The sequence below is a fragment of the Lemur catta genome, chromosome 2 (assembly GCF_020740605.2).
Source record: "Lemur catta isolate mLemCat1 chromosome 2, mLemCat1.pri, whole genome shotgun sequence".
NCBI classification, from domain to species: domain Eukaryota; kingdom Metazoa; phylum Chordata; class Mammalia; order Primates; family Lemuridae; genus Lemur; species Lemur catta.
In genome coordinates, this window is record NC_059129.1 from 145035671 (window position 1) to 145047715 (window position 12045).

General features: G+C 52.8%; 1 protein-coding gene across 3 annotated transcripts; it reads right to left on the minus strand.

Annotated features, from left to right (window-relative positions):
- Positions 1-250: 250 nt before the first annotated feature.
- Positions 251-9471, minus strand: TBXT (T-box transcription factor T). Of its 3 annotated transcripts, none has more exons than XM_045542330.1 (8): positions 8974-9471; positions 8211-8475; positions 7329-7463; positions 6469-6530; positions 6282-6343; positions 4106-4282; positions 2811-2940; positions 251-857 (listed from the first exon to the last, which is right to left on the minus strand). In XM_045542330.1, exons 1-8 carry the CDS (start codon positions 9177-9179, stop codon positions 584-586), a joined length of 1311 nt encoding a protein of 436 aa, XP_045398286.1. In that variant the 5' UTR covers positions 9180-9471; the 3' UTR covers positions 251-583. The 3 variants fall into 3 exon arrangements, with proteins under 3 accessions (XP_045398286.1, XP_045398287.1, XP_045398288.1); XM_045542331.1 differs by having other exon boundaries at positions 4106-4279; positions 8974-9179; XM_045542332.1 differs by lacking the exon at positions 4106-4282 and having other exon boundaries at positions 8974-9179.
- Positions 9472-12045: the final 2574 nt, after the last annotated feature.

Genomic DNA, 12045 nt, shown 5'->3' on the forward strand with positions numbered 1-12045 from the left:
CTTTGGCTACTTTGACAAAAGGAACATATAAAACAATTGTAGGTTTAACAGTACAAGAGATTAGCTACATATGCTCAAAATAAACACATTCTAGTGGGCAGAGCAGTCAAATTTCAAATTCAACTAAAATCTGCTGTCCTCAACTATGGTTTTATTCTGTCTTTAACAGCTCAATTCTAACTACCTGAAAGCAACAAGGAAGAGAATTAAAAGTGTGCTTTTTATCTCACTAAAGTAGGCCCAATGGGTTTGCAAATTCTCCGAAAAGGTTTCTGGACTCTGGCAAATCATTGTGACTCACTCACGGGGAATTGGGCCAACTGCATCATTCCCACCCTGGATTCACGTGTGGCACATAAACCCCTTGGGACAACACTGCTACTGAGGATGGCAGCAAAGGGGGTGAGACTCTTGACAGAGGGCAGAGCTTGTATTCCTCCTCCCATTTTACAATGAAGTCAGCACGGCTTTACTTCCCTCCTTGGACCCATGAGACCGCCACTTTGTGCCTAGTAGATCAGTCCAATCAACACTGGTGGCCACAACAGACAGCCGCTGGGCGCTGCGAGACAGGGGCCTGGATTCACATGGAAGGTGGCGACACAGGTGTCCATGAGGCTACGAGGCGGCCTTGGGCAGAGGCGTCATACTGGCTGTCAGGAATGTCTGTGGCCGTGGCAGCCCCTTCATACAGCGGGGACCCTGAGGAGGAGGAGGCCGAGACGGCGTGGGCGAGGGGCGCGTAGTGCGCCGGGGAGCCTCGGAAGAACTGGGCTCCCAGCCCGTTGGGCACCGCTGGCGTCTGAGAGCCCGGGGTGACGGCGCCGTTGCTCACGGACCACAGGCTGGGGTACTGACTGAAAGGGAACAGCACAGGGACGGGCCTCAGGCCTGGGCAGAGCCCCGCTGCAGGGGGACACGCCCGACGCTAAAGGTCCCTTCCCATTAACTGCGTTGCAGGATTTTTCAAATAGGTCATTTTCTCCATATTATTCAATGACTAACAACCACGTTCTGGGGTGTATAGAAGTTATTGTCACATCTAGTAACAAGAAACAAAATCGTCAGGAAGACTAAAAAGAGTATTCACGTATACAGAGCTTACAGCAGAGGGCTGCGAAGTTCCTCAGAGGAGACTCCAGACCAGTAGTTTTGTGCTGTCGTTCAGAATATGAAATTCTCACTCACATATACTCAACCAAAGTTTCAGAAAATGAGCTTAAGCAACTGTTTCTAACTAACACCCCCCACCCCTACTGCAGTCATTCCTAGGACCAAGACAAGGCCCCCTAAACATTAGGCACACAGTGAAGGGCATTCCTCAGAGCAAGCCCAGTGCAGACTCCACTCCCTGAGTTTGGTCTCATCCAGGGGATACGTGAGTTAGCACCGTGCAGCACGGAAAGAATGCACCTGGCTATCAGGTCAGAAGTCCCAGTTCTGCCTTTAATGAGCTGTGTCACTGTAGACTTGGCCTGAGACTACTTTTGAGGCTTTGTTTCCCAAAGTATCAAATGAGCAAGTTAGGAATAGCAATGAGCATTAAATCCTCCAGTCTAAGCACATAGCCATGAACAGTACTGAACTACGATACAATTTTATTTTGGGAAAAAATCCTTAAGGGTCTTTCAATAAGTGAATTCAATAAGTGAATAACAAAACCTTACTTATATTGCTATACTGCTTTATCAAGCCATGTCCCGTAGTTCAATTGCATTTGACCTTGTAAACCCTGAGTTAATCAAAGCTGATTATTACCCCATTTTATAGATGAAAGTTTCAGGCTCTGAGATGCCCAATCAGAGCCAAACTGGAACCCTCAGGTGGGGCTCAGTCAGCAGTTTGTACTCTGCAGATCATCTGACTGGGTCCAGGCTTTGCGAGAGATGCACTCAGAGCCACTGAAAAGTCTGCTTGTCTGTGCACTGTTTGCTTCATTTCTAACAGCAGATAATTAGATTCTTATCATAGAGAAATTGTTTCCTAGACAAGAGGAATTGAGGTTTTAGATATATTGTGAATGCTAAACAATCAAGTGCATTGCCTTTGAGGTCAAAATCACTTGATTCCAAGCTTGGTCTGCTGAGAGCTAACAACTGGACCAACATTTAATACCTTTGGGTCTCTTTCCTTGGTGGAAAGTGAGGGTTGACTTTTAGCTTTGTTATTTTAGGTTTTTATATTAATCCTATGAAGAAATATAGTACGTTTACCAACCTGCTTGATTTTTAGACCCTTCTTCCTCTACATAATTTTCAAGTTAATAAAATAGCCGTCATTCTTTACCAGTTACCCATAATATATGTTCAGGACTTCGATCCTATATCCACGGAAAAGCCAACAAACATACTTCTTTAATTTAATAGCTCCTGCTGCAAAAGGTTCTGGAAACATTTCTTCAAACTGTACCTACTGACCCCACAACCCTACAAGTCAAGAGACAGGCTGAGGCTGGGGTTATTTACCATCTTCTTTTTATATTTGAGGAAATCGAGGCTCAGAGAGGCTGGGAGACTTGCACATCCTATGAACCAGTAAGTGGCACAGCTGGGATGCAGCCACTGGTTTTGTTTTGGGACGGGATAGCCCAGCTCCCATTCCACACCACAGTTGTAAAGGAGCTACAAGTCCTCCCAGGGAACAGACTGCAAGAAAGAACCCAGCAGCCATGTAACCTGGGATCCCTGGACAGTATAAATAAACACCCACCCACCCACAGGGATGGGGCCGAGTGAGGAATAAGGGCCAACATGAATGGAGACAGCAGGAGGTTCCCAGGACAGTTTGTGTGGCTCCCGGGACGAGCGTACCTAGAGCCAGCAGACGCGCCAGCGTTGTGACTCGCGGGGAGCATGCTGGTGTGGGTGGGCACTCCCAGGCTAGGCCAGTTGTCATGGGACTGCAGCATGGACAGACACGCAGACGAATTGTCAGAATAGGCTGAGGGAGGAGAGAAAGCATAGTTACCGGATGGGGTCTTCCAAGAACAACAAAACGCATGATATGTCAGCAATAACTGGAACTACCCAACATTGCAAACAAAATGTATATAGGATGGTAAATACAGAAAACAAGTCGTTAGCCTGCCTAATCGGTTATCAAAGGCTAATGCTTATTGCCAAATGTATGTAAGTAAGTGAAGACTATTCCAGTGGACCCAAGCTTTTCCTTCATATCAGATCAGCAGATGCCCTACAGATCCTGAATCCTACAGTAGCTTGACTGGGAATGACTTCTCTTTAAAATATGTAAAAAAAACTTTAACCTGCTTCTCCCCCAAGGATTATTTCATAAGAATAAGCTGCAGAAACCGTTACTTCTGGCAAAGTTAAAAACGTAATCTTTTTGCTTCAGAGTCTAGCTTCTGTTGAACAAGTCTGAAGTACTATTTCCTTACCCAATAAGCTCTTTTCATTTCAAATCAGCTTTAATTGCTTAATTGTTTTATGGTGTTCTTTGGCTATTTTCCTCCTTTTGGAGCCAGACAAAATTAAGTCTAGACGTGCACAGTGTTAGAGAGAATGAGGCGAGGGCATCTTTATGGTCTATCCCAGTGTTCATAACACTGGGGCACGCATCACGGCCGCCTGGAGACTTGTTAAAACACAAATTGCTGGGCCCACCCCGAGCGCTGGGAGCTTCTGGTCCCGTTAAGTCTGGGGCTCAGCCTGCTGTCAGGCGACGCTGGTGCTCCAGTCCGGGAAATGTACTTGGAAAATCACGGGTCTAGTCAGGGATTTTTGTGTCTGGCTGGTCCAAAATTACCACTTTAGAGAGGTTCATAAAATATTCAAACCTGGGCGTTATGCCTATAGATCAGCCCATAGCTCTGTGGAGAGGCCCAGTAATCTGTCGTCCATTTTAAACTTGGACACTAACTCTAAGGCACATTCAGCCCTGCGGGCTCTGGTCTGGATGTGTCTGTGCTCGAGCCAGCAGCCATGCAGGCACGACGTGACTTTCCCTCTTGAGCCACTAAGGAAGCTTGGGTGTCAGTTCCAGGAGACGGTCTCCCTTTCTGGTTTTTGGACCCCGGCAGAATGCCTTTCCCAGAGTGATCTCCCTGCCACCCACCCGCCCTGGCAGACTGAGACTTAGGACTTACTTGGAGAGTTGTTCCGATGAGCGTAGGGGCTGGGATATGGCGAGGACCGGTGGCTCCGCAGGGCCGGGTACCTTTCACAGCCATGCGTGGGGGGCAGGGGGAGGGGGCCTCCAAACTGAGCATGGGGGTTGGCAGGTGGACAGAGGGTGCTGGTTCCAGGAATGAGCCACCCCCCTGCTGTGAGAAAAGAATGCTGAGCAACTAGCAATTGTCCTACTTCTCTTATTTCAAGGAGAGGAGAGCAGAGACCAGTGATTTGGGATCCTTTCCTCAGGAGAGCCTGAGGAAGCGGGAATCCCAAGTGTCTAACACTTACTGCACAGCCTACAGCCCTAGGCACCACAGGGCTTCAGCTCCACACTTAACGCCACAGGTTAACCAAGGTTTCCAAACCTGTAGGGCACCTGAGTAGACTGGGAGAACCCAAGCCACTTCCTCAACCACCGTTTTGGTTTGTTTTTTTTTTTTTTTTGGAAGATCCCCGGCACCCACCCACACACACACACACACACACACAGCACCCTCCAGGCCGCTTATGAGATTTACAATACCCCAAGGCAGGTTCCCCAGGGCAGATCAGCCACCTCCAGTTGAGAGACCAGAGCAGGAATACAATGTCAGAACAGGCTGAGTATGAATACAATGTCAAACAAAGGCAGAGAGGCAGGGGCAAGAGACACAGGAATATACCTGTCCCTTCTCCTCCTGCTGCCCACACACACATAGACCGGGAGCTGCAGCCCCCGCCTGCCTGCGTGGACCAGTTTTCTACTTACTCTTTTGTCTTTCCAAGACTGCCCTACCCTCCTCTAAAACTACAATTTCCTCTCCCTTCTTTTTTAACTTCTTTTTTTAATTCAGAAAAAGCAACCCTTAGGGAGACAATTGCTCTGCTTCCAATTTCCAGACTACAAACAATTCTTCAGACAACATAGAAATGAGGGAAAGGTACAGATATGCCCACGATGCACAGGCCTATCTCCTGCCAGGGCAGTGGTTCACATGCCACTCTTAACAAGGGGAGCTGTTTGATTTTTAAAAAAAGTGCATATTCAGGCCGGGCGCGGTGGCTCACGCCTGTAATCCTAGCTCCGGGAGGCCAAGGCGGGTGGATCGCTCAAGGTCAGGAGTTCGAGACCAGCCTGAGCAAGAGTGAGACCCCGTCTCTACTAAAAATAGAAAGAAATTATCTGGCCAACTAAAAATATATATACAAAAAAAAAAAAAAATTAGCCGGGCATGGTGGCTCATGCCTGTAGTCCCAGCTACTCGGGAGGCTGAGGCAGTAGGATCGCTTAAGCCCAGGAGTCTGAGGTTGCTGTGAGCTAGGCTGATGCCACGGCACTCACTCTAGCCTGGGCAACAAAGTGAGACTCTGTCTCAAAAAAAAAAAAAAAAAAAAAAAAAAAGTGCATATTCAGAACAGAAAATGATTGTTTCAGGAAGAGTATGCCATGCTGGTGCACCAGCCCTGTGACTCGCCTAGCAAACGCTAAATCCCTACTACAGTGTCAGCTGTTTAACATCACCAAGTCCCTTCCCTGGGTAGGGGACAAGTTATTCAGAGCCGTTTCTCCCAACAGATGCGGCTACATCCTGCCTCTGCCTCACGGAACTCCCAAAAGAAACCAGACTTAAAGCACACGCTCCCTAGCCCAGGAGCCACTGTTTCCACCACGGCCAAAAGTCCCAGAACCAAAGTGGGCTAAGAAAAAACTCTGTTTGTAAGCATCACCCTGAAGATGGTGCGTCAGTTGTTAATCATTAACAAAAGCAGAAACTGTCTCAAAGAGGATCTAGTGAGCTAGATTCTCCTCTTGCCCAATACAGGAGAGTCTAAACACCCACCACGGCCCCAGTGGTCCATCCCAGGCAGGGCGGCAGCTGCCTCCGAGCTAAGCAGAGGGACCCAGCAGCAGCCTCCCCCAGGCTGGGTGAGCATCCATCACCCTACTAGGGCAGAGGTTGAAGACAGGTTGAAGACAGTTACACGACTTCAACAGCAGACTGCCACAGAGTGCCACGTGCCTTGCACAGAAGGGTGATCTGCTCCCCAACCACACCCAGACGTCTGCTGCATCTCCACCTCCAGCTCCAGGTAGCTTAGTCCCTCCCAGCTCTCAGCAAGTCTAGTCTCAGAACCAGGCACACAGGTGACGCAGAGAACAAACCGTACATTGGGAGTACCCAGCTTGCTGGCTGTCTCCGGGTTCTTCCATCATGTCTTTGTGATCGCTCCTGTCAAAAAAAAAGTGTATTGAACTGTCAAAAAAGAGAAAATTCATAAAATAGTATGTGAAGCAATATTTCATCATTCTGCATACTTCTTTGCCCAAGGGTATGTATAGTTAGAATTCTCTCACCTTTCCTTTGCATCAAGGAAAGCTTTTGCAAATGGATTGTATTTAATTTTAAGAGCTGTGATCTGAAAAACAAGAAATTGCATTTACTAGTATATTGCTCATTAGCCAGGAAATTTAATTTGGCAGCAAGAAATTGCAAAACACCAGGACCACTTTTAAATTCTCAAATATAATCAGACTTCTTTCCAGATAGTTTTCTATCTGGGTCTGAAGTTGCTGAGTAATTGTAAGGAATAGCAAATTTATGAGAACCTCTAAATGCCAGTGCTCTGAGTGGGATTCACAATAAAGTTAACCTACTACTGAATGCACAAGTATCACCAAAAATGGCTCAAAACATAAGCTTGGGTCTTCTTGGGAAATAATGATCTGGTAGTTCTATTTTTTGGTCAACACTGACAATCTAACCAACAAATCGTAAACTTCCTAGACTTCGAGGTTAGACTAGGGCCAGGTTTACAGGCACTAAAGGGTACCTGATACCTAGTTGTGTCCTCACACTGCACAGGTTTGGGGGGATGTCCCCTCAGCCTTTTGGGAAAATTTCCAATGGAAGGAGATTTCCTTCTCAAGGAATTCTCATAGTACTTCACCTAAATGCTCTGTGCATCTCTCCATTTTGAGCATCTAGTAGATGTTTCTAGTGTTAGAAACACTTTCTGTGGAAAACTAAAAGCCAAAAAAAAAAAAATGCTTAAATGAAAACACTTTAAACTTTTCTCCCCTTGGCCTTCACTTCAAGTTGCAGTAAATTATTTGAAAGAAATAGTCTCAAGCACATTGTTGGACACCATCTCCCCGTTCCCCGGAATCATGCGGAAGGGCACAGCAAGAACACTCCCACCCTCTGTCCCTCTCACCTCCTCGTTCTGATAAGCCGTCACAGCTATGAACTGGGTCTCAGGAAAGCAGTGGCTGGTAATCATGCGCTGCGGACCCCCCACTCGCACTATGTGAATCCGGGGCTCATACTTGTGCAAGGAGTTCAACATGATCTGCGGCAGACAGACATGGGATTGGGGCAAAGTCCCACCTAAGACAAATCGTCCATTTGTCCTGCTGTCAAGGAGAAAAATACACCCAAGACACAGAAAATCCTGCGGCTCCCCAAGAAAGTATCTTTACTCTTTAGGGCAGTGGGTTTCCCGTCAGGTTAGTTTCTGTCTCAGCGTTTTAGATGTGTGCTTCCCACAGCTTGTTTGGAAAAGGCATTCGAGATGCTACACACCATTAAAAGCCATGAATGCCCATCACAAAATCCTTCGACTTGTAGAGTAAGTACTAAGGCTTTCAGGAAGGCTACGGACATCTCTGAAAGCCTGTGCTTGTCTGCAACACGCCAGGACTCGGGGTCTTCCGGGAACAATCCCCCACTAAAGAATGTTCTTTAGAAAAGGTCAAATTTTACAAGTTTGTTCAGACTTCACACAGTGAGCACTCCAGTGCATGTGTGGCTTTACTGTGACCGTTTACCATCAAGGCTGGTATCTGCTCTACCTCTAGGAGAGTTTGGGGCTAGACATGAAAGTTCTCCACAGCTCAAGACCCTCAGTCTTGAGGGGTAAGCCCAGGTCGGTGCTGCCCTGATCAGCTAGCTTCATATAAACCGCAGGAAAGGCTTGATCGCGGGAAAGGTGGCATTTTCTCCAAGACAGTCCTCTGCCGTCCAATCAGGGTCCCCTCCAACAGCACGAAGGAGAAGGTGCAGAGCCTGCGGGCCTTGGCGGGCTCGTCTCACCTACCTGGCCCCCTCCGTTGAGCTTGTTGGTGAGCTTGACTTTGCTGAAGGAGACGGGCGCCTTCATCCAGTGGGCCCCGAAGTTGGGCGAGTCGGGGTGGATGTAGACGCAGCTGGGCGCCTGCGGCTCGGGCTTGCCCCCGGGCACCCACTCTCCGTTCACGTACTTCCAGCGGTGGCTGTCGGCCGCCACGAAGTCCAGCAGGAAGGAGTACATGGCGTTGGGGTCCAGGCCAGACACGTTCACCTTCAGCACCGGAAACATCCTCCTGGAACAGAAGGGACGGGCACAGCAGGAGGACCCCGAATGTGACCCAATGGGCCGGAGGCTGACAGCTTGGCACAGGGGCTTTTAATAGCGCGGGGCAAACAGGAGCCCCCTTGGGAACGTGCAGAGGTGATTCCCAGGCTCCTGCCAGCCCTCCTAGGCCCCAGTTGCTCCACGCTGTCCCGCAGCCCCAGAGGCCGCAGCGCTGGATTTCAGCGCTGCTGTGAGGCCAAAGCCGGCGGACAAAAGTGAGGCGCCCCTCGCGCTTCCTGGAGACGCTCTGAGGTTGGGACCCTGGGGTTCCAGTCCCTCCTCCTCGAGCTTCCACAGCGAAAGTCTCCGAATAGTGACGGTTAGGAATACGCAGATGCTAACGACCTGAGGAAACCAGAATTCCCCCTCCGGGAGAAAAAGTGTTCCACAGGAAGGAACTTCCCGGGCCCCAGGGCTGCCCGGGCGACCCAGTGAGCGGCGCACGCCGGCTGGGGCGCGCACCTACCTGCCGTTCTTGGTCACGATCATCTCGTTGGTGAGCTCCTTGAAGCGCAGCCACAGCTCGCTCTCCTCCAGGCCCACGCGCAGCTCGCGCTCCGTGGGGTCGCCCTTCTCGCTGCCCGCCTGCAGCTCGCTCTCCACGGCGCTCAGCAGGTGGTCCACTCGGTACTGCAGGCTCTTCCCCGCGTTCTCTGTGCCGGGGGAGCTCATCCTCCCGCCCGCCCCCGCCCCAGTCCCAGCCCCAGCCCCACCGCTCCCGAAGGTCTGATCGCTACCCGAGAGCCACCTTCACCCCTCTCGGCCGCCGCTTTCCGAGAAAAGGGGCCGCTCAGACCAAGACCTGCGACGGCGCGGAGGTCCCAGAACAGACCCGGGAGGAGGGCGAGGACTGAGATCTGGGGGGAGGGGGCGGGGGAGAGGGATGGGGGAGGTTATTCCACTTGAACTCCCGCAAGGCGCGACTGCAGTAGGTCTCTGGGGAGAGAAATTCGGTGCCCTCCCCTAAATAGAGCGGCGGCGGCCTCGGAGGGGGGCGCGGCGGATTGGGCGGCGCACCCTTTGAAGTGCCGGGCAGCTGCCCATTGGCCGCGCGCGGCCATATCAGACCCGGCCGGGCGGGTCCGGGAGGCCCGGGGCCAACAATGGGCTCCCGCGCGCCTGTTTCATGTAAATCCTGGGCCCCAGCCCTCCGAGCCCCGGCCCAGCCCCTACACCCCCGCCCTCCCCAAATGTTTGCACCTCCATCAAAGCGGCGGGGCGGGCCCGCGGGCCCCGGAGGAAGGAGGAAAGCGGGACGCCAGAGCCCGCCCCGGCCCGCACCTCCGCGAGCGCTGCCCGGCCGCCCGCGACGCTCGCCAACTCCCGCGCGCGGTCCTCCTCGCTCTTCGAGCGCAGCCCGGGCTGCCGCTGTGCCAGCCTGGAGTGTCCTCCTCCGAGGCGCTCACCTGCGCCCGGGCCAGATGCGCCTCCATCCCCTCTCGGCGACGGCGCGCACAGCAGGCTTCAGGGCAAGCCGTGGCTGCCTCGTCCCTGTCGTGCCGGTCTAGCTCCTCGGAAGCCTCAAGCCTCCAGTCGCGCAGTTTCCGGTTCACCTGTCTGCACTCGTCCCTCGGCCCGCGGCGCCGCAGGTGGCGCAGCACTGAGGACCTTGGACCAGCCCGCTCGGGCGTCCCGCGTGCCCTGCGGCCCTCACGAGTCTGGAAGGGGAAGCTCCGCGCGCAGAAATAGACGGAACCTTTTTTTAAAAGATCCCTTTGGGAAATTTCTTCGCTCCCCATAGAAAAGCAGGACTTTGGTGACGAAGTGTGCGTGCACACGGAGTGTGGCACAGGAGTGTGCTGGGCTTCTGTTGTCTTGTTCTTGATTTTGCAGGTGTGAGCGGGACGGGGTGGCTGGGCTGTGCCCCAGGAGCTGGACTCGGGCGCGGTTCCCCGTCGGCCGCAGCGCCAGGCGGTGTGGGCAGCGCTGGTTTATTACCTCTCGGTGAGAACCTCCGCCAGGAAAGCGAAGGGAAGGTGACAATGAGCAGGAAATAGTTCAGTGGGGTCTCTTTAAACAATGGCATTCCTCCTAAAATGAGAGCCCAGGAAGGAGGAAGGAAGCGGAAGCTCCGCGTCAAAGCCCTCGCGTCTCTCGCCTGAACGCCTTGCCTGTCTCTTTTACCAAGGGCCCGCGGTTCCAGCCTCAGTTTACTGGTTATGCTCGCTCGCACCCGGTCCCCAGGCCCTCAGGAAAAAGCCAATGTCCCAAGTGGGGCAGCCGGTCAGAACAGCCCCGCGCCCTGGCCAGGGGCTCTGCGGGCCGGGCGTGGAGTCTGTGCCCAGCGCCGGCCCTTCCCAGCCGGCCGCCGGGCCGGGCTCGCTCTGCCGTCTGGAATCCCAGAGTCCACCCGGAAGCCCCAGGACGGATTCCCCGCCCGGGACGCAGGGGATCGACCTGCCTCTGCCTTCCATGGGTGCTTCCCCGAGCCAGCCCTGGGAGGTTGCCTGCCGCCCCCGACCCCGAGGGAAGAGCTCGAACCCAGAGCTCCTGTCCGCCCTTTCCCACTGGAAACTGCCCGAGTCGGGAAGCCCGAGGGCACCTCGTCACTGTCCGCATTTGTTTCTTTCGTCGTCTAGGGTGCACGGAAATTCCCTGGGGGCTGACCCAAGGAGTCTTTTCCTTCTGGAAAGAGGCACCAAAAGGACCTCGTTTGCTCCTGACACCCCCCGCCGTCCCGACGCGCCTTCCACAGCTCACCGGGCCCTGGGCTGCGGGGGACAGTGTGGTGTGCGCGCCTGTCACCTTCCTGAGGGTATTAAAATGCCTAAAAGGTCATCTCTGCAGCCCGAAACCTCCGGAGCATCCGCACTTAGAATAAAGGGGGAACGTGGAGGGGAGGTGCAGGAGGAACAAGCGTGGGTCCGAGGCAATTGGGGGTCTCAAAACTCCCTCACCCGAAGCGAAGCTTCTCCCGCGGCCCCTGCAAGCGAGGAGGTCACCATCCCTTAGCGCTCCTGCTCCAGATCGCGTTTCCCCTAGTGGGGAGGAGCTAAGGAAGCCTGGCGAGTTTAGCAGATCGCTCCAAGAGCGTTCTCAACGGGAGGAGACACGGCCAAATAAAAATAGAACCCCAACAGAAAAGCACGTCTGCGCTCCAGAAAGAGTGAGAGAAGGACCAGTGCACGGTCCGGAAGTTAACCCCCGGCTGCAGGTCGGAGCTGCCCACGCGGCCTCACTCGGGCAGTGTCTCTGCCTCTCCCTCTGGCGTCCTCGCCTCTCCGCGGCTGATTTTCTGATCTTTGTTACCTGGTTCCCAGGACAGAGTCCACTCCCTCTGCCCTTTCAGTGAAGGCTGCAGTGCATGACAGTTTACAGCCAAAAACTTCCTCCAGGCCAGCTGTAAAGAATTCCCGGTTAATAGCAATGTGCTTCCTTGGGAGGGAAGGGCCCGCGCACTTCCAGCTCTTTCTCTCCAAGGTCCTCTCTCCTTGGGAAGCCCTGCAGTTGGGAGAAACAGACAAAGGCCTCCCGGCTGGGCCTTCAGCTTGCCAAAAAAATGACTTGGGAGACACTATATAAGAAATCACTCACACAC